This window comes from Oncorhynchus gorbuscha, linkage group LG01 (assembly GCF_021184085.1).
Source record: "Oncorhynchus gorbuscha isolate QuinsamMale2020 ecotype Even-year linkage group LG01, OgorEven_v1.0, whole genome shotgun sequence".
NCBI lineage: Eukaryota > Metazoa > Chordata > Actinopteri > Salmoniformes > Salmonidae > Oncorhynchus > Oncorhynchus gorbuscha.
In genome coordinates, this window is record NC_060173.1 from 17,021,653 (window position 1) to 17,046,723 (window position 25,071).

The 25,071-nt window shown below is 40.8% G+C and overlaps 3 protein-coding genes across 3 annotated transcripts in view; 2 read left to right on the forward strand and 1 right to left on the reverse strand.

Annotated features, from left to right (window-relative positions):
* Positions 1-4,070, reverse strand: part of tdrd12 (tudor domain containing 12) — a 44,988-nt gene extending 40,918 nt beyond the window's left edge. The window contains exon 1 of the mRNA XM_046346193.1: positions 3,987-4,070. The gene's annotated coding sequence lies outside the window, so the exon portion shown is untranslated. The remainder of the gene's footprint in view (positions 1-3,986) is intronic.
* Positions 4,071-5,909: 1,839 nt separating this feature from the next.
* faap24 (FA core complex associated protein 24) lies at positions 5,910-8,724 on the forward strand. The gene is made up of 4 exons (XM_046346204.1): positions 5,910-6,105; positions 6,466-6,611; positions 6,780-6,935; positions 7,222-8,724. Exons 1-4 carry the CDS (start codon positions 6,003-6,005, stop codon positions 7,462-7,464), a joined length of 648 nt encoding a protein of 215 aa, XP_046202160.1. The 5' UTR covers positions 5,910-6,002; the 3' UTR covers positions 7,465-8,724.
* Positions 8,725-9,586: 862 nt separating this feature from the next.
* On the forward strand, positions 9,587-24,917 carry slc7a10b (solute carrier family 7 member 10b). The gene is made up of 11 exons (XM_046304322.1): positions 9,587-10,393; positions 14,613-14,817; positions 15,060-15,211; positions 18,879-19,004; positions 19,286-19,439; positions 19,927-20,050; positions 20,261-20,364; positions 20,567-20,663; positions 20,885-21,034; positions 22,800-22,977; positions 23,241-24,917. Exons 1-11 carry the CDS (start codon positions 10,222-10,224, stop codon positions 23,363-23,365), a joined length of 1,587 nt encoding a protein of 528 aa, XP_046160278.1. The 5' UTR covers positions 9,587-10,221; the 3' UTR covers positions 23,366-24,917.
* Positions 24,918-25,071: the final 154 nt, after the last annotated feature.

A 25,071-nucleotide genomic window follows, 5' to 3' on the forward strand; every position in this document is an offset into this window, starting at 1 on the left:
GCTATCAGATAATAGCTTCTCATGCTTTCACCGAAAAGCATTTAAAAAATCTGACTTGTTCCCTGGATTCACAATGAGTGTAGCTTTAATTCAGTACCCTGCATGTGTATTTTAATGAACGTTTGAGTTTTAACGAGTGCTATTAGCATAGCAAATTCCAGATGTCTAGATGGGACGCCTGCGTGTCAGGTAGGAGCAAGAGGTTAATAACAAGGAGTTAAACCTCTTTCCAATGTCCTCTACAAAAGGAGAGGTATTTAAGTTCTTTCTGATCTTTGCTAACTGTAATGCCAAGATATGTGATCACATCTTTTACAGGGATATTACATACTGAGTTTAAGTCACGTCTTTTCAACGCAAATAATTCACATTTCCTAATATTCAGAGATAAACCTGATACATGTGTGAAGGCATTAATACACTCAATAGCTTTCTTGACTTCATTATGATCTTTCAAAAAAATGGTGGTGTCGTCAGCCAATTATGAACATTTTATCTCTTTGTCTTGTATCTGAATACCCCTAAAACTATTCTTATTTATGTGAAGTGCCATAACTTCTGTGACCAATAAAAATAAGAAAGGAGAAATTGGGCATCTTTGTTTAATTCCACGTCTAATGTTGAATCTTTGTGAAGTTCCATGGGATAATTTAACAGAGCTGTTACTATTATTCTAAAGTGTCTTAATTACACTTTGAAAATATTGACAAAATAAATAAATAAATAAAATCAAAGTCTCAAAAAGAAAATAATGTTTAACTGTATCAAATGCCTTGTAAAAGTCAACAAATAAAATAAAGCCATCTTCCATAATGTCCTCATTGTAGTCGATCAAGTCCAATACTAGTCGAATATTATTACATATGTCTGCCCTCCATAAAACCTGACTGGGTATCATCAATGATTTGGTCAAGACATTTAAGTCTTTCTGCAATGATGGATGCAAGTAGCTTTCCATCATTGTGATTGGTCTCCAAATTTTCTATCATCATAGAATCTTTGTTTGGTTTGGGTATTACAGAAATTAGGCCCTGTGTCATAGAAATAGGCAGGACCCCTAAATCAATTGCTTCCTTAAAAACATTCAATATAAATTCAATAATATCCTCCTGAACATATTTATAGATTTGACTGATAATGCCATCATTCCTTGGAGATTTGTTATCTCTTAACTTGCTGATACATTTTTTTTTCTTCATTTATAGAAATAATTTAATCACAAGACTTTTGGAAGTCTTCATCTATGAATTTTGCACAGGCTTTGACAGAGTCAAGAAAGGCAGAGATATCACTAGTAGAACAGGCATTACTGGTATAAAGGTTACCATAGAATCCTGAAACATCTTTGGGGTTTTCATTTTCTTTGCCATCTATATTGAGCTTATGAATAAGTTCATCTTCCCTCAATCTTTTAAGTTCAGCAATTTATTTACCTCTCTTCATGGCTGTTTGTCTTATTTCATACTTCATTAGTTCCCAATATTTCCATAAGACTAAAATAGTTGGGCTTTCCTCCAATTGTCTTGTATAATATATTTGGCATCCATCTTGAAATTATCATCTTCCAACAGTCTACTATTGAGTTTCCAATAACTTCGATTCGGTTTAACTTCAAATCCATTCATATTTAAAAGATAAGAATATACCTTCATGATCAGTAAGAATTTATGGTTCAATTGAAATTTACTGTTAAAATTAACCAACGTACAGAGTGGTGAGTCTTACTACTGATGACCTTCCCTTTAAATACACCTCTTAAAACTGCTACACCTGCAGAGTGGTTGTTGCCATATGATAACCAGATATCGGCCCATTGATTTTTCCAAAAAGATAGAGCGAAAGAATAAGCATGAGTCTCTTGTAAAAGTCTGCATTAAACCATTTGCAATACAGGAAAATAGCCTTACCCTTGAGTAAATTACAAATACCCCCTGACATTAATTGAACAAAGAGATAGACAAACTTCAACCAACAACCTTGTTATGCTAATATAAGCTTTTCCTAAGGATATGTAACTCAAAAGGATTTCCATCCCATTATTAACCTCTCCAACAAAAAAACTAACAAATATAGGTCATGAAGTTAAAGTATTCTTACTCCCACAAGGGGGAGACATTGTAGACTTTACAATAAGCAGTTATTCATCTATAGTTAGTGTTTAGTTGACCAGTTCTCAGGTCAGCCTTTTCTCATTCAAGTGTTTGTGTACATTTTTATAATAAAAGGCTGCTTTTCACCTGGTAATCAGTTTTTTGGCCTGCCAGTTGTCTGAGTTAGACTCTGGCTTTCACTCAAATGTTCTGATTTGGCCGCATTTCTTTCCCATCGATGATCACTCTTGTACCGATAAAAAAAAATGCAATTTTCCCTGCCTGAGCTGCAGCCACAGTTTCCCTCGTCACTTTGTCTGCTGAGGTCAGATCCTCCGTGAACCTCAATTTTTGCTTGATGAGGAATTCACAATTCTTAGCTCGCCTCCAAAGATCCTGTGTAGATCGGTCCTCAGTCTCTTGTCTTGATCCACAAGTCTTCCCAAACGATGTCTACATATTCCTGAAGTGTGGCTTTTGAGACGGGAATGACAGCTCCACAGATGTCAACTCTGCATTTGATGTCCTCCGCCTGATCTGGAATTCCATGGAGCCTCAGGTTCCACCTGCGCTGGTATCTATCCGCCTCATTCCCCTTTTGCTTGAGTTAAGCAGCTTCTTTTCATTTTCCTGGCTGATAACTTCCACTTTCTTCATGTCACTTTTGAGGGTTTTCACTTCTCCAAAGATAGTCAGATTTTTTTAATGGCCTCAATTTTCATTGTATTCTCCCCAACCATGACCTCCAAGACATTTGCCCTTTCATCCATCTTTGCTGTCAAAAGCATTGCGATATGGTTTTGCATCTCAAGAAGTGACAACCTCTTGGCCTCTCATCTTTTTCCCCTGGGGCTTGACTGAAGTTCCGGGGTCATAAGGTAAAGGCCTGAGCTGGGAACTGGAGAGGCGCAAGTTGTGAGCAATGTTGTCTGTGCTCACCACATTTTCATCACCCATTGCAGTATTTCCCCCCACAGTTACATTCTGAAGAAGAGTACCCAAAATCACTCTCTTTTGTGGTCAATTGTCCATCTGAAGATCTCTCCATTTCTTTCAAATCGTGGCAGTTTCCATGTACGTTTGACAAGCTAGTTTTTGAGCTAGCTAGTGTTGTCCTAAACTTAATTTTTAAAGGTGAATAGCTTGCAGAAAGTAATAAATTACTTTGGTAAATAAACTAAACCATATTCACACAGGGTTTTATGACCGTAGAACTAATCCAATGGTCATAATTGGGTAAAGAAATCCAATAATTCCTTCAGCTACCAAAACAAATTATCTGCACTGATCGCCATCTTGCGCGCCATCCAATGACACGCATATATTTACGACAAGGTAGCTAGCTAGCTCACCTTGTTAGTTTAGCTAGCTAAGTTATAGTAGCAACTTTACTTACACTAGCAACTTAAATTGACATTTTACTTCACATTTAAAAGTTTGCTTTTTGTTGTTAGTTGTGCATTTCTCTGATTAAGCTAACTTAGCTAGAAAGCTGAATGATTTGAAAGTGAATCGGGAAATGCAGTCTGAGTAGTTACAAAAAGGTAATTGTTAATAATGATCAACTTTGCAGTGCCAAAGACCACTGTAATGATCTAAAAGGGTATTTGAATGATGCTAACAAACATTTAGTGACATGGTGGCTGTCATGCATGACAAACAATTGGTATTAGCTGCTACCTTGTTTTGAAACTGAATGAACGTATCAGCTGAAAGTCATTACTACATAAATTCACAGTCGGTCAAATCAATGAGGTTCAGGTTCAAACATATCGAGCTCACACCATTTGCCCAACATCACTGTCATGGGGAAGAGTGAAGCATAGACAATAATATATATAGTATTTGGTACAGTATCGCATTCCGTCCGAGGTTTTGGGTAGCTATGTTTCTTACCTGTTTCAACTGATTCCGAGCGCGAGCGTGTAGTTGTCGAGACTGCGCATCATCACGACCGCAACGTGGTGATGGATCGAGAAAAAAAAGTATACAGTTCAATGCACTTGCTAGTCCACAGGATGGCGCTATTTATTGTATTTATTTAACTTTATTTAACTAGGCACGTCAGTTAAGAACAATTTCTTATTTACAATGACGGCCTACCAAAAGTCAAAAGGTCTCCTGCTGGGACGGGGGCTGGGATACAAATATTTTATATATTTTTTAATAAATATAGGACAAAACACACATCATGACAAGACAGACAACACTACATAAATAGAGACTTATTATATTTTTTTATATTTACCAAAGGCAACAACACAGCATGGTAGCTCACAGCTGCCCTTGTCCCGTAAAGTTCATGATGTGGTTGTTACTGACAAGAAGCACAATCGCCAAGCCTATCTTTCCTCTCTGGGGAGGTTCACATTGCTTAGAAGGTAGCTAAGGTTAGTCCTTGAATTAAACTGTTATAGGCTTAATTCTATTTTGCCCTGTTTATCAAAAGTGTTGGAAAACTTGTCAATAATCAACTGACTGGCTTTCTTGATGTCTATAGTATTCTCTCTTGTATGCAATCTGGTTTCCGCTCAGGTTACGGATGTGTCACTGCAACCTTAAAGGTCCTCAAGATGTCACCATTGCCCATGATTCTAAGAAATGTTGTGCTGCTATTTTTATTGACTTGGCCGAAGCTTTTGATATGGTAGACCATATCCAGCTCAGCGAACATTCTTGTGGGCCAGCTAAGTAGAATTGGTGTCTAAGGGCCTGATTTGCTAACTTCCTCTCTCAAAGAGTGCAGCGTATAAAGTCAGAACATCTGCTGTATCAGCCACTGCCTGTCACCAAGGGAGTACCCCAAGGCTCGATCCTAGGCCCCACGTTCTTCACAATTTACATCAACAACATAGCTCAGGCGGTAGGAAGTTCTCTTATCCATTTATACGCAGATGATACAGTGTTATCCTCAGCTGGCCCCTCCCCGGATTTTTTGTTAAAAGCTCTACAACAAAGCTTTCTTAGTGTCCAACAAGCTTTCTCTGCCCCTAACCTTGTTCTGAACACCTCCAAAACAAAGGTCATGTGGTTTGGTAAGAAGAATGCCACTCTCCCCACAGGTGTGATTACTACCTCGGAGAGTTTAGAGCTTGAGGTAGTCACCTCATACAAGTACTTGGGAGTATGGCTAGACGGAACACTGTCCTTTTCTCAGCACATATCAAAGATGCGGACTGAAGTTAAATCTAAACTTGGTTTCCTCAAGCTTCCAAACTAACCCTGATTCAGATAACCATTCTACCAATGCTAGATTACAGAGACGTAATTTATAGATCGGCAGGAAAGGGTGCTCTCGAGTGGCTAGATGTTTTTTTTACCATTCGGCCATCAGATTTGCCACCAATGCTCCTTATAGGACTCATCACTGCACTCTATACTCCTCTGTAAACTGGTCATCTCTGTATACCTGTCGCAAGACCCACTGGTTGATGCTGATTTATAAAACCCTTAGGCCTCACTCCCCCCTATCTGAGAGATCTACTGCAGCCCTCATCCTCCACATACAACACCCGTTCTTTTGCCTTTTGGTAGGCTGTCATTGTAAATAATAATTTGTTCTTAACTGATTTGCCTAGATAAATAAAGGTTAAATAAACAAATAAAATAAAATCAGAAGAGTTACAGGGTGTGTTAAGTGGTGGTGTCCCATCCTTTCAGGTTGTTGACCTGAGGTAGGACTAAATAGATTTAAATAGTGGAGTCGGGTGGTTTCTTTTAAAGTATTGTGTTATGGTATTTGTTTAAGGGAGTGTAAGGGAGTTGTACTCCAGTCTAGTAGGTGGCGGTAATGCAACATTTATTGGATGCCAACCGCCGTTAAACCTCATCGAAGAAGAGTTAGTTAGATATTGAACATTTGGAGGAAAGCTAATTTTGCTTTGAATGAAGAACTGACATATCGTTGTCAAAATGGCGATAAAACCTCCCGTTCTTATGAACGCCGTTCCACCGTATGGGCATGTTATTGCCAACGAGAAGTGGAGAAGCTCAGTCCTCGTGCAAAGTTTGAAAGGTAACAGTAGCTAAGTCTCTTGCCAGAGAGTAGCTACAGTAGCTAAGGCAACTAAAGTTATCATATTAACTAACCTGTGGATAACATTGTAAACAAACAACTGTATTTACTTTATTAGTTACACATGTCATTGAAGTTACGTTACATTACAACTGAAATACATTTTACAGACCAGTTTAAACAAACAATCGATATTATCAGCGGACACCCCATTGTCAGTGCTAGCGCACAATGTTGTTTCATGTCTGTTTTATTAATATAAGACATGACGATTAGATAGTAAATACTGAGTGATTGTAAATCAAGTCTCTTCTCGTTTGTTACATTCTGAACATGGTGGCGTTGAATTCCTGGTTTCAGGAACTGGAAGTGTGAAAACAATATTTGAAGAAGAACTTGGCGTGGTGGACTTTCATCTATCTAACAAGAGCTGCATCTTGTATGTCTCTGAAACTGACATTGTGGCTGGAAACCACTACAAAAGAAAACTTGTTAGGTTTAGAAATGTAAGTCTACTTTTGGTGTTCGGCACTACACTAATACACTACTATTACACACTTGATTATGCTGCTACATTCTAATGTATAGAATGACTGATATAATATTTTAATGTACATACTACGTCTTCCATTTTTCCTTGGTGATGTTCTAATCTTTTCCCCTCTCTGTTGCAGGCAAACAGCAGCCTCCAGGGCATAGTGCTGGTGGAGAAGACCCAGCTCAGCGAACAGTACTTTTCTGCCATGCAGAAGTTTGTGGTGTTTGAGCTTGGTCTGACACTGCTACCTGTTGCCAGCCAGCTTGAAGCCTCCCAGCTACTCACACAAATAGTAAGTCATACTTTCACACGAGAGAAAACGAGTGAAGAGTTTTGTTTAGAATTGTCACTATACAAGTGTTTTCCTGGTTACATAAATGCGCATTAACCTCAAACTGGCATACAGCCATTTAGAACTCAATAAATCAATTTTTATTTGTCACATGTGCCAAATACAACAGGTGTAGACTTCACAGTGAAATGCTTGGTTATGAGCCCTTCCCAACGATGCAGTTTAAAAATGATAATAGTCTAACCATGTATGATGACAGTTGACTGAGTTGTCCTCTCCTCTGCAGGTGCACGGAGAATGTAAAGACAACCCGTTCCGTAGGAGGAGTGTGTCTTGGCTGCTAGACCCGTTGATCATGTCCCTGGTTCAGCAGATCCCTGGAGTAGGGAAGGTCAAAGCCATGGCCCTGCTCCAGCGCTACTCCAGTATCCATCAGCTGTGCAATGCAGGAACGCACGAACTGGAACACATTGTGGGCCAGGCCACGGCTCAGCATATACGCAACTTCTTCCACGACCCATTGGTCTGACTCTGACCAAACGCCACAGCTCATTGGCAAATCAATACTTGTTTTATGTTCAAGTGTGTAAGGAGGGCAACAGTGAACCTGACACAATGCTGTAAAGCTAGAGAGACTTCCTTAGTTGGAAATCTAGTGGAATTTATAGTTTGTTTTTTCTTCACATCTCTATGATACAAGTTTATACAAACAGAATGCTTTGGTGCCTCTCTGTGTAATGAAAAAATGTATTGCAGTTCTTGTGACCCATGGGCCTATAATATGGGTCAGTGCTATTAGGGATCCTTGGGATATCCCTACCCTTAACCCTAACACTTACCTAACCATTGTAAATTGAAACTTCAATGAAGGGGTCCCAAGGATCCTCAATATCATGTGTTGCACAAGACATCACAGAGCTACATTGAAAGTGTGTGTGTAACTGACCACAAGATGGAGTAGAAGATGCTCTTTCCTCATCCAGAACAATTCATAAACTTCCATTGGAATAAATCAACCTTAACCAAGGACTTGAACTGATTGCAGGTGCAAATGGTAATACAATATGGATACCTTTTCCAACTGACGTTGGAGCCTACAGGGAAACTTTATAACTTCAATGAAAGGGCAGATCCCCTGGCTTAGTTCAATCCAATCCATTTGCACTAAAGCATTCCGCCTCAATGAAGGCACACTTTCTTGGCACAGCTGTCAAAGGCCTTCTTTCCCAACCACAGTCAGGACTGCCTTTTTATACCATTCTGACCATGTGACCTGGGTTGGCTGTGTGGAGCTTTCCCTGGCCAGTGACTTCTCTCTGTGATGCCATTCCATCCCTTCCAAATCTAACAGGAACTAACACTGGCATGCTGGCCAAAGCATGAATTGACTGAATGAATTGACTCCTACCTCAGCTCCCCCATTCTTAAGAACTGGAACTACATTTCTTCCCAAAAATTAACTTTACTCATTTTGGGATCTTATGAGTGTTAATGCATTTGGACAGGACAGACTTTGTTTGCTTGTTTATTGATAGGTGCTCCTGAGTGGTGCAGCAGTCTAAGGCACTGCATCTTGGTGCTAGAGGCGTCACTACAGACCCTGGTTTGATTCCAGGCTGTATCACAACCGGCTGTGATTGGGAGTCCCATAGGGCGGCACACAATTGGCCCAGCGTCGTTAGGGTTTGGCAGGGGTAGGCCGTCACTGTAAATAAGAATTTGTTCTTAACTGACTTGCCTATTTAAATGTTAAATAAAATATCTATTTCAATTTTGTGCTTCATCTAAACTTTTGACCCAGTGTGATGCTGTGAACGTTTGCGTTTCACAATGAGATAATACCCTGCTGGCAGTTAAAAGGCAGTAAAAGCTACTGGCAGTTAAAAAGCATTTGGTTGAAGAAGTCTTTGTTTTTATCACTCCTTCCCTCTGTCCACCATCCAGTTACCCAGAGTGGCTCCTGTGACGTATTGGTTTTCTGCTCGGCTTCCTCCTTTAAGCGACGCAGCACACTGCTGGCAGTGTTAGTCTTTCCTCCCTCCCTGCCTGCACACAAAGCAGCTGGCCGTTTTATTGGCCTTCTAACAGGATCAGCTGAATCCAGGCCCTTTATTGTGCAGTCTGTGGTGTTAGCGAGAGAGGCAGAGAAAAGACCTGGTACGACTGCACAACTTGACTTCCTAAATTCCACTAGGGTCCTTTAGAGAGGAAGGGAAGCATGAAGAAGGCCGCCTTTGGGATGCGTGCGCTGGTGGAGCAGAGGCGTGAGCCCTCCTCTTTGGGTTTCCTCTCCCGGACAGTTCAAATGTGGGCTCTCTCATCAGGAGGCTGTTCCGAGTTGCATCAATGTAACATGACAGGCTAATTTTAGAAACAAGACAACAGAGGGGCAGAGTTGTGTGAATGGGAGTGTATCTGGCATGAAATGTACACAGAGGAGAGTATTTGCTAAGTAAATTATAAAGCTGGTACATGATTTTAATGATTAATTTTTTTGGGGGGGGGGGGGCGTCCCTGTCATCCATATGTTTTGTAATCTATTTATGCTATTTTTTTCCCCCTAGAATTGAAAATAGTAATTTTGTTGAGGATTATTAGGCTACTTTTATTTGGAGTACTGTAGTAGTAGATAAGGCATAGTAGGTGGTGTGTATGCTTGTTAAATTCATTATTGCATTTGCTCTTTCATGCCCTATAAAATATTGATCAGTTGGTCAATAATTTAGTATACTCTATTACTCCATAATGGAGTGCTTATGTTCATTGTGGTCACAGTTGTATAGTTTTATTTAACATGTATTTTCTATGACTGTTTGCAATTCACAAGATGTAATACTCTGATAGTTGAGGACATTGATGAAGAGAATGTGTGTACTCTGAAAGGAGGGCATGAACACTGAGCAGTCGAGATTATGCACACACAGTTGTGTTCAAGATGGGGGGTTTACTCAAATTGGAGAGTTCACCAAACTATGATGTTTGCAAGCCTCAGCTAAAAAGCATGCCATCCTATCATGTCCGGTATTGAAACAGAACATTTGGTATAACCAAATATTTATGGTGAAACTATGGACTTCGAAGTTCGAGGGGATCTTCGAGTGAGGTTGAGTGATTGTACGAAAAGTCCTGCGCAGCGACGCTCAAGTACTTGATGGGCCATGGCACGAGAGTGGGGTAGTTAGCATTCTACCCTGGACAGCGGCAGATTATTGCGCAAGCGCACCCTATTCAGTGTGCATCAATACCGTGTGTGAGTTCAAGAGAGGGATTCGAGAAAGCCTTTGATATGGTTGCAGACATGGATGGAGGAAAGCGGAAAAGAAGTATCTGCTCACGGCAAGAGCCGTTGGCTGCACTGAAGATCTTAAAAGATGGGAACAACAAGCGTGACGAAATCCCCGATAGAGTGACTCTGAAAAAAGAAATAGGACTTTTAAGCGCCTGTACAATAATCATAGGTAAGGTTGGTAAAAATGTATTGCATTTTAGAGACTTAGGGGGTGTTTGTTCATTGTTTTATTTGAATGCGCACTTTATAAAAGAACGTTGTAAATTTGCTATTGACAACATTTGCCCTTACTGAATGAAACATTAGTTTTCCAACGATGGATTATGTAGGCCTATTATTCAAGTTAATATCCTATATTTAGTCACAAGTTTAATGTTTAAAAATAGGCCCATCTTCTCACCTGTGATGTTAAGAATATGGTACTATTTGATCTGTTCGTGTGGTAACATGACAAATAAATATGTGCATTAAATATCTACCTCAATGCTTACGTGGCCAAAATATATTAAGTCAGTCAAGTAGCACATTGGTTGTCAAGCAGAAGAAAATATTCTGCTGAAGCAGAAGAAATGGCAGGGACTGCTTTAATAAATCTAATCTGCTTGTTGAAGGGTGCAAATTAAGATATAAACCCAAGTGTCACCTACACAGGGTTGGAGAGTAAAATAACTGACATGTAATCTGATTACAAAAAAACGAACTAACCAGTTACATTACCAGGAATAAATATTGTAATCAGATTACAGATACTTTTGAAAAACTAGATGGACTACTTTTAAATTCAGAAATGTTCAAGGTGTTTGCAAAAATACATTACGACACCTTTCTGTTTTCGCAATGACATTCAATTCAGCATTGGGAAAAAAAAGAAGCAAATTCAAATTTGTTCCACCTGAGGGAGTCCACAAGTCAGAGGCCACTACAATGACACACCACATGTGTTAGATGGATCCTCATCAGGCCAAAGTAATCAGGTTACATGACTGATTTGGGGTAATCCCAAAATATGACTACTGATTTACAGTAAAGTAAATCCCACTATACAGTCTGGAAGATGCATATGTATCATGACTAATAAAGTCAATTTTAGGTGGTTTTGGTTTTCAGACTAATGATAAATATGCTGAAGATTTCAGCATGCTCTGTTGCCATTATTACATATGTTCTGACTTGACTGTACATTTGTTTTAGAGTTACTGTAAAATGGTTATTAAACTGAAAGTCTAAAGTGTAAAGAATAGGCCTATGCTCTATGCCATTTCTACTGACAGTTATGTTTTTCAATTACATTTCCTCACAGCAGGCCCCAACCTACTCTAGTGGCTTTTGATAAGTCACATTAATGAAACTTTTTTTCATCAAGATCGGTCCTGGAGAAAAAAGTGAAAATCTCTTTGACTCCTGGAAGGTCTGTTCCACCACAGAATGCAGATATTTTTTATTTAACCTTTTTTTGACAATATACACTAGGCACATCACTATACACCATATTATGCACATCAAAACACAAAAGCAAAACACAATCATAGAAAATAGTACACAAATTGATGCACCAATGCGTGTGTGGAAGAGAAACACAGTACAGACCACCAACTGTGATTGGACAAATTGAGCAATCCAGACCAGGAAGTCTATGCTGGCATCCACCCTGTTGCTGTTGTTTAAAAGTTATACATCCCAGTATTAACATTTCTGACAGGGGCAGAAACCTAAATGAAAGCCGGCCGTGTAGAGTCTAGAAATAATGCAGGAGATGAGTTGAATTCAATTCTTGCGGATGGCTCATGCCTGAGCTCGACAGTTAAGAGTAAATCATTTATGTCCAGTTATGTAATGGAGGTCTGTGCCACTTGGCTGCCTTCTGCTGTGCTACTCTGAGTGCTCTACCCTGAATGTGTTGGTTGGGATACACTTGGTCTGCGTCTAAAATGGCACCCAATTCCATAATGGCACTACTTTTCAACAGGGCCATTTCCTTGGACATGGTACAGCCATATTGGAACCCAGCTCATTTTATTACTTCAATGAGTGTGGTTGATGGTGAAGCAAGCCTCTTGAGTCAGATGGTAGCACTTCCTACTTTGACTGCTTGATCTCCTGTCTAAAGCTCTGTTCACTCACATCAACAGTATAATTGTTCCATTTCTGAGGTCCGCTGTGGACGATGTGTTAACTTGTAATGATCATCGGGGAGGATATTTTTCTCAAGTATATCTGAAGAGAGAGAGAGCCATATCATTTCAGGGTTGATGTGAGGATAAATCAGTGAGTACCCTTTAGCTAGCTCAAGGGGAAGTGTATAGACCAGATTATATAATATCTCCACTTTTTACACACTGCAATATATCTGTTGTTTAGATCTCAATGTATTGTTTAGTGTTTTTCTTTGTTTCCAAACACATGATACAGTTTTATCAGATTTTATAATAGTCATATAAATATATACAGTACCAGTTAAAGGTTTGGACACACCTACTCATTCAAGGGTTTGTATTTATTTTTACTATTTTCTACATTGTAGAATATTTCTGAAGGCATCAAAACTATGAAATAACACATTGAGTCATGTAGTAACCAAAAAAGTGTTAAACAAATCAAAATATATTTTATATTTGAGATTCTTCAAAGTAGTCTTCAACCCTTTGCTTTGATGACAGCTTTGAACACTCTTGGCATTCTCTCAACCAGCTTCATGGGGTAGTGACCTGGAATGCATTTCAATTAACAGGTGTGCCTTGTTAGAAGTTAATTTGTGGAATTTATGTCCTTCTTAATGCAAAGAGAAACAACAGTCCATCATTACTTTAAGACATGAAGGTCAGTCAATACGGAACATGAAAGTTTCTTCAAGTTCTTCAAGTGCAGTCGCAAAAACCATCAAGTGCTATGATGAAACTGGCTCGCCACAGGAAAGGAAGACCCAGAGTTAACTGCACCTCAGACTACAGCCCAAATAAAAGCGTAAAAGGGTTCAAGTTTCAGACACATCTCAACATCAACTGTTCAGTGGAGACTGCGTGAATCAGGCCTTCATGGTAAAAATGCTGCAAAGAAACCACTACTAAAGGACACCAATAATAAGAAGAGACTTGCTTGGGCCAAGAAACACCAGCAATGGACATTAGACTGGTGGAAATCTGTCCTTTGGTCTGATGAGTCCAAATTTGCGATTTTTGGTTCCAACCGCCGTGTCTTTGTGAGACGCCAAGTAGGTGAACATATGATCTCCGCATGTGTGGTTCCCACTGTGGAGCATGGAGGAGGAGGTGTGATGGTGTGGGGGTGCTTTGCTGGTGACACTGTCTGGGATTTATTTAGAATTCAAGGCACACTTCACCAGCATGACTACCACAGCATTCTGCAGCGATGCGCCATCCCTTCTGGTTTGCACTTAGTGGGACTATCATTTGTTTTTCAACAGGACAATGACCAAAAACATACCTCCAGGCTGTGTAAGGGCTATTTAACCAAGAAGGAGAGTGATGGAGTGCTGCATCAGATGACTCGGTGTTCTTTTGCCCATCTTAATCTCTTCTTTTTATTGGCCAGTCGGAGACATGACTTTTTCTTTGCAGCACTGCCTAGAAGGCCAGCATTCCGGAGTTGCCTCTTCACTGCTGACGTTGAGACTGGTGGTACTATTTATTGAAACTGCCAGTTGATGACTTGGAGGCATCTGTTTCTTAAACTAGAGACTCTAATGTACTTATCTTCTTGCTCAGTTGTGCACCGGGGCCTCCCATGCCTCTTTCTATTCTGGATAGGGCCAGTTTGTGTTCCTGTGAAGGGAGTAGTACACAGCGTTGCAAGAGATCTTCAGTTTCTTGGCAATTTCTTGCATGGAATAGCCTTCATTTCTCAGAACAAGAATAGACTGACGAGTTTCAGAAGAAAGTTCTTTGCTTCTGGCCATTTTGAGCCTGAAATCGAACCCACAAATGCTGATACTCCAGATACACAACTAGTCTAAAGAAGGCAAGTTTTATTGCTTCTTAAATCAGAATACCAGTTTTCTACTGTGCTAACATAATTGCAAAAGGGTTTTCTAATGTTCAATTAGCCTTTTAAACTGCTAGACTTGGATTATCTAACACAACATGCCATTGGTGATGGTTGCTGATAATAGGCCTCTATACGCATATGTTGATATTCCATAAAAATCTGTCGTTTTCAGCTACAATAGTCATTTACAACATTAACTATGTCTGCACTGTATTTCTGATCAATTTGATGCTATTTTAAGGGACAAAAAATGTGATTTTCTTTAAAAAACAAGGAAATTCTAAGCGTCCCCAAACTTTTGAACGGTAGTGTATATTTTTAAACAATATTTACATTGCTTGTTTTTGTGTGTATGCATTCTAGTAATACCTTCTCCCTCTCCACAGGGAACATCATAGGTTCTGGAATCTTCATCTCTCCTAAAGGGGTTCTAGAGCACTCGGGTTCAGTGGGTCTAGCCCTGATTGTGTGGATTCTAGGGGGATGTATAGCTGCCCTGGGCTCCCTTTGCTATGCTGAGCTGGGGGTCACCATCCCCAAGTCAGGGGGGGACTACTCCTACGTCACAGAAATATTTGGAGGCCTTGTTGGGTAGGTACCTCTGTCTCCCACACCTACAGTTTATTTCACACCCAATGTGTAGAGTTTGCAAGCTGATTATGAAATATGTAACATTAGGTTGGATCAATGCAGAATACTTTGGGAATACATTTTTAATTGATACTTTCATGTGCTTTTCTCTGTGATGAAATTCACATGTTGTTGATGTAGCCTATGCATGACTTTTTACCCCAAATACAATTCTGTTCAATTCTGTTTCTTTCCCATCCTAGGTTCCTTCTGCTGTGGAGTGCAGTGCTCATCATGTACCCTACCACCCTGGCTGTCATCGCCCTGACCTTTTCTAACTATGTCCTACAGCCTGTCTTCCCAGACTGTGTCCCTCCCTACATGGCCACACGCTTGCTGTCAACAGTCTGTCTATGTGAGTACTGCACCGTGTGTCTGACTGTGTGTGTGCGTGCATGCTTGTGTTATGTTTTATGGGAAGTTTATCTGGTGCAACAGAGTAAAATATATCTTATGTAACAATTGCCTCTAAGCCTTTTAAAACTCTCAGAGGGGATGTAGGAATATTAACATGCATGGTGTATCAAATAGAAAATGGAAGGGGGAGACGAATATTAACATGCATGGTGTATCAAATAGAAAATGGAAGGGGGAGACAGGAATATTAACATGCATGGTGTATCAAATAGAAAATGGAAGGGGGATACAGGGATATTAACATGCATGGTGTATCAAATAGAAAATGGAAGGGGGAGACAGGAATATTAACATGCATGGTGTATCAAATAGAAAATGGAAGGGGGGACAGGGATATTAACATGCATGGTGTATCAAATAGAAAATGGAAGGGGGGACAGGAATATTAACATGCATGGTGTATCAAATAGAAAATGGAAGGGGGGACAGGGATATTAACATGCATGGTGTATCAAATAGAAAATGGAAGGGGGAGACAGGGATATTAACATGCATGGTGTATCATTTAGAGAATGGAAGGGGGAGACAGGAATATTACCATGCATGGTGTATCAAATAGAAAATGGAAGGGGGGACAGGCATATTAACATGCATGGTGTATCAAATAGAAAATGGAAGGGGAGACAGGGATATTAACATGCATGGTGTATCAAATAGAAAATGGAAGGGGGAGACAGGAATATTAATTAACATGCATGGTGTATCAAATAGAAAATGGAAGGGGGGACAGGAATATTAACATGCATGGTGTATCAAATAGAAAATGGAAGGGGGAGACAGGGATATTAACATGCATGGTGTATCAAATAGAAAATGGAAGGGGGGACAGGGATATTAACATGCATGGTGTATCAAATAGAAAATGGAAGGGGGGGACAGGAATATTAACATGCATGGTGTATCAAATAGAAAATGGAAGGGGGAGACAGGAATATTAACATGCATGGTGTATCAAATAGAAAATGGAAGGGGGAGACAGGGATATTAACATGCATGGTGTATCAAATAGAAAATGGAAGGGGGAGACAGGAGGGGGAAGAGTGAGCCGGAAAGTTAGGGAAACAAAGACTGATGAAGAGTACAGTTTCTAAAGTATGTATAAAATCATCCCAATGGGCAAAATATGCCATGGGATGTCCTAGTGGCCTAATTCTCTGGTTGTAAATTAGTTTGAAGTTCTTTATCAAGGAGACATTTGGTTTTTAGGTGGTTATAGACATCCTTTTATTGGTCGCTAAAAATACATCTAAAAACATCCTTTTACAACGAAGTTGACTGTGACGCCACAAAAGACATTCGAATGACGTCACTGCAACCAGTTTTGTGAACCTGAAGGAACTTGGACTTAAATTCAATGTCATGTACAGTGTCTGTTCCATTCGCTAAAGTTAGAGCCAATTTTGTCGCCTGTGATTTGTGTATTGCTTTTCACAGGGTTGCACCCCTCACTCTGTCTACAATTTGTACATGCTAGTATTACTAATTACTTGGCAACAAGCCTGAGGGGACCTCCACTGTACCTCCACTGAACCCCATGAAGTAGAGAGAAAAAAAACACAAAATCCCTATTGTACCATGATTGAGCTGCGGAAAAGCCAACAAGCCAACAGCATTGTGGCCCATGTTTTTTTTATTGTGTTCCTTGCTTTTAGGGGCCATTATTCTCACTTGTTTTTTGGGGGACTGGATGCCAAGGATCTGGAGAAAACGTGAGCTTTCTCTCAGCCTCTTCAGGGACCTGCCTGCCTGTCCTCTCTGGGTTTTGTTCTGTTGCATCGGAAGCGGTTTGTTTTGGGGGCCTTGACACCTAGCCTTTGTTTGTGAGAGCCAGGCCACCATGAGAAAGAGAGGCAAGCCAATGACAGTGATGGACGAGGTGAAACAATCGTGTCTACCCCTTTGCCTTACCATTTCCCACATTCCAGTCTGCCATGGCAACTGCTAGGCCGCTGCCGCCCGACCAACACCATGTGCCCAGGCGTTAGTCCTGACTGACTGGGAGAGAACATGTCACATTACTGTGCACCTCACGGCTTGCCTGGCATCCCTAATGCCACATTCCGATTGGGCGAGAGCTCCCCTATGTGAGGACAAACATGACTTTTGACTGATCATTGTTGGTAACATTCTTAGGCTACCATATTCTATACCTGGGTTTAAATAGTATTTTGTTTTCTCAATAAATGCTTGCCTTAAAGTAACTGTCCAGTGTTCCCAGATTTCTATGAAATATGACCTATATAATAATAATATAATTATAATATGAGTGAAATAGTTTTCTTTACAATTTTTTAATAATTTAAGTATGCTAAAAAGCAGCTTTTCTGTGTTAGAATGGTGTGGGCATACCCCAACAACAGAATGGTGTGGGCATACCCCAACAACAGAATGGTGTGGGCATACCCAAACAACAGAATGGTGTGGGCGTACATCAACAACATAATGGTGTGGGCGTACCTCAACAACAGAATGGTGTGGGCGTACATCAACAACAGAATGGTGTGGGCGTACATCAACAACAGAATGGTGTGGGCGTACATCAACAACAGAATGGTGTGGGCGTACATCAACAACAGAATGGTGTGGGCGTACATCAACAACAGAATGGTGTGGGCGTACATCAACAACAGAATGGTGTGGGCGTACCTCAACAACAGAATGGTGTCGGTGTACCCCAACAACAGAATGGTGTGGGCGTACATCAACAACAGAATGGTGTGGGCGTACCCCAACAACAGAATGGTGTGGGCGTACATCAACAACAGAATGGTGTGGGCGTACATCAACAACAGAATGGTGTGGGCGTACATCAACAACAGAATGGTGTGGGCGTACCTCAACAACAGAATGGTGTGGGCGTACCCCAACAACAGAATGGTGTGGGCGTACATCAACAACAGAATGGTGTGGGCGTACCCCAACAACAGAATGGTGTGGGCGTACATCAACAAAAGAATGGTGTGGGCGTACATCAACAACAGAATGTTGTGGGCGTACATCAACAACAGAATGATGTGGGCGTACCCCAACAACAGAATGGTGTGGGCGTACCTCAACAACAGAATGGTGTGGGCGTACCCCAACAACAGAATGGTGTGGGCTTACCCCAACAACAGAATGGTGTGGGCGTACCCCAACAACAGAATGGTGTGGGCGTACCCCAACAACAGAATGGTGTGGGCGTATACTGATCATAAAAAATATTAATGCAAGTCGACTGCTGATTGGCAAGCCTCTATGAGAAATAGCAAGCATTTTTAAACATTCTGTTTGAGATACAAGCTTGAGGTGTTTTTTTTACTGTTTTTTTTCTCTCCAATTTATGCTTTGGCCACAAATACGAGTATAGGACGAGTCAACAACGTTATTTGGGTATGAGTTAACAGAAGTTTCAAAAGTCCGAATTTCACTGGACAATTACATTAAAGTATTTGTGTGTGTGTGTGTGTGTGTGTGTGTGTGTGTGTGTGTGTGTGTGTGTGTGTGTGTGTGTGTGTGTGTGTGTGTGTGTGTGTGTGTGTGTGTGTGTGTGTGTGTGTGTGTGTGTGTGTGTGTGTGTGTGTGTGTGTGTGTGTGTGTGTGTGTGTGTGTGTGTGTGTCTGCAGTGTTCCTGACCTGGGTGAACTGTTCCAGTGTACGTCTGGCCACCAGGATCCAGGATGTGTTCACGGTGGGGAAGCTGGCGGCCCTGGGTCTCATCATAGTGGTCGGCCTGGTGCAGATCTGCAAGGGTGAGACACACACACACACTCACCCTCTCTCTAGATTGGTTTTCATTATAGCAATCTTGGGACATGCAAGACGTTTTGCAACTGAAAATGAGTAGTAGGTTTCTTATTTAGCAAGTTCAGATAGTACCTCCCCGTTTCCGTTTGCTTTCTTCGGTTTTGTGTCTACTGAACATGACCCAGGTGCCGAAGGTCAATAGCACCTTTAAATGGTCAAAGAGACTATCAAGCTATTTCCCTAAAACAGCCCCCCAGACATTGATGGTAAATTTGTACTTCTCCAGGTAACTACGAGGGACTGACGCCTCAGGTGGCCTTTGAGTTCAGCACGACTCCCTCGGTTGGGCAGATTGCTCTGGCTTTCCTTCAGGCCTCATTCGCCTTCAGTGGATGGAACTTCCTGAACTATGTCACAGAGGAAGTGGTTGAACCGCGACGGTGAGCTTCTGGTTCACCAAACATTATTTTCCTTTGCATTCTATTCTATTCTGTTTATCAATCCAATGCTATGTGCCGAATATGCAGTCCGGCTGTGAATGCATGAAAGCAAGCATTGTGGAGTGATGCATAGTTGTATGTTGTGATGTTATATCAATGAACATATTGCTATGGAAAACATTCTATAGAGTTATATTTTGCATATCAGCTGCCTTCTTATTTCTCTAACAGTGTATGATATATCAGACTGTGTGTTGATTGCATGGTTTGTATACAGTGTAGATTACCTCATCAATGGTTTGTGTACCGTGTGGATGACCTCATCTGTAGTTTGTGTACCGTGTGGATGACCTCATCGGTAGTTTGTGTACCGTGTGGATGACCTCATCGGTAGTTTGTGTACCATGTGGATGACCTCATCGGTAGTTTGTGTACCGTGTGGATGACCTCATCGGTAGTTTGTGTACCGTGTGGATTACCTCATCAGGAACCTACCTCGTGCCATTTACATCTCTATCCCATTGGTGACCTTTGTGTACACGCTCACCAACATCGCCTACTTCTCCGCCATGTCACCCGAGGAGCTGCTGTCATCCAATGCTGTGGCTGTTGTGAGTAACACTGTTCGCTTTGCTTTGCAAAATGACAAAAACTGCATTGCGTACTGTACTTTAATGGTGCCCTTATTTGATTTATTGACCTTTAATGAATGTTCAACACAATGCATGTTTACATAGAGATTACCTTTAATTTGCTGTACATCAAGAGTTATCCCTGGCTTGAATTGTGTCTTAAATGTAAACCTTCTTGTTCTGCTGCAGACATTTGGAGAGAAGCTGCTGGGGATGTTCTCTGTCATTATGCCCATCTCTGTAGCCTTGTCTACGTTTGGAGGCATCAACGGCTACCTCTTCACATCTTCTAGGTGAGGGGTAAAGACAGAGAGAGAGGGAGAGAAGGGAGAGAGACAGAGGGATGGTGGATGGTGTCCTCTAGACTGGCTTTGTCTCAATCCACAAGGATGCAGCCTTTGGATTGAGGCACAGCCATAGAAACGGAGGCGTGTGTGTGTTTTTTAAGTAAATTAAATGTTTAGAAGCCCTCTAGGTTTTTATTTGTCTTTCTAGATTGTGTTTCTCTGGGGCCAGAGAGGGACATCTACCCAGCCTGCTGGCTATGATCCACTTTAAGAACTGCACCCCTATCCCTGCTCTCCTTTGCTGCGTAAGACTACCTAACACTACTACGTCCCTACTGTATGTTTTGTTTCTCAAACGACACTCAGTGGCCAACATGCAGGTCCTTTTTCCCTCTACCTTATGTCTTCAATAACAGTCTCTCTCTCTCTCTCTCTCTCTCTCTCTCTCTCTCTCTCTCTCTCTCTCTCTCTCTCTCTCTCTCCTCTCTCTCTCCCTCCCTTCTCTCCCTCTCTCTCTGTCTTGCAGTGTACTGCCACCATTGTAATCCTGTGTATAGGAGAGACACACAACCTGATCAACTATGTGTCCTTCATCAACTACCTCTCCTATGGAGTCACCATCGCAGGCCTGCTCTATTACCGATGGAAGAAGCCCAAACTTTACAGACCAATTAAGGTATTATTAATACAGGCATGGTTCAATCATATAAATGATACATACAGGCATGGCCCTCAGATAAATGATTGACACCGTAATTGACAAAAAATAACAAACTACAGCAACACCTGTCCTCATCACCTGTTAAAAACAGAGTAGAAGCAGCTATTTTCCTCTGTCCTCTTCACTCGGGTGATTCATTGGAAGGTGAGACGTCATGTTGTGACTCTCTCTTCATTATAAAAACACAATCTGTTCTCATCGACCTGGCCAAGGCTTTCGACTCTGTCAATCACCGTATTAGCCTTGGTTTTTCTATTAGCCTCAATAGCCTTGGTTTTTCTAATGACTGCCTCGCCTGCTTCACCAACTACTTTGCAGACAGAGTTCAGTGTGTCAAATCGGAGGGCATGTTGTCCGGACCTCTGGCAGTCTCTATGGGTGTACCACAGGGTTCAATTCTCAGGCCGACTCTTTTATCTGTATATATCAATGATGTCGCTCTTGCTGTGGGCGATTCTCTGATCCACATCTATGCAGACGACACCATTCTGTATACTTCTGGCCCTTCCTTGGACACTGTCCTAACTAACCTCCAAACGAGCTTCAATGCCATACACCACTACTTCCGTGGCCTCCAACTGCTCTTAAACGCTAGTAAAACAAAATGTATGCTTTTCAACCGTTCGCTGCTCGCATTCGCCCGCCCCGACTAGCATCACCACCCTGGACGGTTCCGACCTAGAATATGTGGACAACTATAAATACCTAGGTGTCTGGCTAGACTGTAAACTCTCCTTCCAGACTCATATTAAACATCTCCAATCCAAAATCAAATCTAGAATATGCTTTCTATTTTGCAACAAAGCCTCCTTCACTCACGCCGCCAAACTTACCCTAGTAAAACTGACTATCCTACCGATCCTCGGCGATGTCATCTACAAAATAGCTTCCAATACTCTACCCAGCAAACTGGATGGAGTTTATCACAGTGCCATCCGTTTTGTTACTAAAGCACCTTATACCACCCACCACTGCAACCTGTATGCTCTAGTCGGCTGGCCCTTGCTACATATTCGTCGACCAAACCCACTGGCTCCAGGTCATCTATAAGTCTATGCTAGGTAAAGCTCCGCCTTATCTCAGTTCACTGGTCACGATAACAACACCCACCCGTAGCACTCATTCCAGCAGGTATATCTCACTGATCATCCCCAAAGCCAACACCTCATTTGGCCGCCTTTCCTTCCAGTTCTCTGCTGCCAGTGACTGGAACGAATTGCAAAAATCGCTGAAGTTGGAGACTTTTATTTCCCTCACCAACTTTAAACATCAACTATCTGAGCAGCTAACCAATTGCTGTAGCTGTACATAGTCCCTCTGTAAATAGCCCATCCAATCTACCTACCTCATCCCCATACTGTTTTTATTTAATTTATTTTTCTGCTCTTTTGCACACCAGTATCTCTACTTGCACATCATCATCTGCTCATTTATCACTCCAGTGTTCGCTCCTATGGCCTATTTATTGCCTACCTCCTCATGCCTTTTGCACACGCTGTATATATACTTTCTTTTTTCTACTGTGTCATTGACTTGTTTATTGTGTTATTGGCTTGTTTATTCTTTACTCCATGTGTAACTCTGTGTTGTTGTCTGTGTAACACTGCTTTGCTTTATCTTGGTCAGGTCGCAGTTGCAAATGACAACATGTTCTCAACTAGCCTACCTGGTTAAATAAAGGTGAAATAAAATAAAATAAAAATAAATCCCTTCTCATCAGGTAAACCTACTTGTTCCTATCACCTACCTGATGTTCTGGGCCCTGTTACTGGGCTTCAGCCTGTACTCTGAGCCTGTAGTGTGTGGTGTTGGGCTGGTCATCATGCTCACTGGTGTACCAGTCTACTTCCTGGGGGTGCACTGGAAAGCCAAGCCAAAGTGTATCTATGACTTCATCGGTGAGTGTCCTCTTGAGTCCTGCAAATACATGCTTGTTTTAGTAATCCTGGCCTCTTTCTTTGCCCCCCAAAATATCTGAATTTCTGAATTCAACCACATATTTTTAATGGTATTCAAACTCCCTAAACCCTATATATAACAAGTATCAACCCATTCTTTATTTAAGGAGACCCAGATATATGGCATTTAAAAGGAATACTACATTAGTGGTCTGGTCAGACACTTTTATGTGATGCTAAACATGGGACCTGTTTTCTCACAGAGTCAGCGACCTACGTGGCACAGAGGCTGTGTTTCGTGGTCTTCCCTCAGTTCGACCCCATCGAGATCAGTCCAATCGAAGAATGGCCCGACAAATCTTCTGACACTCTATCTAGGAAGTCTTAAACTCTTTTTGCCTTCTGAAGTATTTTTCTTTTTGTATATTCTGTCACTGTATGAGTACAGACACGGTCCGTTCCTTATAGTGGAGCCCCTTGTCTGGTCTCTGGTAACCTCAGACTCATATCCATTTCTTTACAGCTAGGTGGAATTGCCTGCGTTTTGATGCATGGGCCACTTGCAAAAAAAATGTATTCTCTTTTTGTACTAAGTCGTCAAGGACAACAAGCTAATGGCAACAGTATCACATTTTGAAACAGACTTCATATGCCCTAAGGAAGTATTTGAGCCTTTGGGTTTTAATTGACCTAAGATTTACTGTGCATCAATGTGCCTTTTAGGGGAAATTGTGTACCTTGTTAACAAAAATGTACCTTACCTATTATTTGAATTTGGAATTTGCTTTGCTTTGTGTGTTCCTTATGAGAATTTGAAAAGCACTGTGGTCTTCCATGTTCTGCTTCTTGACAGTTGTTAATTTGCCACATGTCATGACTTCCTCAGATTTGTGAACATATTCAAAACTATCTGAACAAAGACCTTAGAGCCTTTGACTGGAATCCTTTGGAAATTAATCTCTTTAGCCAGCAACAGCCAACAACATAGATGTGTTCTGATCGTATACTGCTGAATGATAGATGGTTGTAGTTGATAGTTGAGTGTCACTATGTTTTTACAGTAATTAGTTTGTTTAACTTTTGCCATTGCCTTTAACACTACTGATTCTATTTCATATACTGTAAATACACGACAACTGTAATGTTCACAGCTGACATAATGACCCAAACACCAATTTATACCAGTGTTATGTGGAAGTAAAACTGCTCACAAAATGCTTGCTGGACTTTTCTAATGCTTGTTTCTAAACTAAGATTCTAATATCAAGTTAACTTATTTTATTTTCTATTCTCTACCACACTTAAAACTAAATGCTGTGCTGGTAACCTGACAAAAACATACAAAAGGCCTTTGCTTTTCCTGTGGTGCACTGTACTGCCATTCCATTTATTTTCCCTAAACAGAGCTCTTTAACTGATATTGTGCTCTTCATATGACCAGGCCCTTGACTGTTACTGTAAAACAAAAATGATGATATGTTGCATTTCTTTTGAAATTAACATACATTTTAAGTAGCCTAGATTTATAGATATATACTGTATTGTAGTAGATATATGGATACTGTACTTGATACCACACATTACTCAAGGAACATATTTAATGCCAATAACCAGATAATGATGTAGGTTTAGGATATCATTATGTAGTTTGATAGTACTACGTGAGTCTGAGTTGTCTCTCCAACAGCTGCCATGATCATTAAGCCAGTCAGGTAAAACACAGTGCTTATGCAAGATTTATTACTACTTTATATCCATTTTAGTTCAGATTTCTAGAGCAGTCTTGATATGAAGAGCTTTTACACTGTAAATTATTTGTAAAGCATCAGGTGTTTACAATGGGTTCAGTACTTGGAATGTTAACTAGAATGTATTTTAGTGCACTTTTTTGTAAATGAGAAAATGACAATAATACCACAATAAATCAAATACCTATCGGAAATGAATGACTTCATGCTTTGTCTGCTTTGTTTCATTGCCATCATCATTTATCATAATGTTGCACTCACTATAAAGTATTCAACTGTTTAAATTTGCCAATAATGTACCAGTAACTGCCAGCCAGAGAGAATTTTTAAAAAAAGTATTTATATG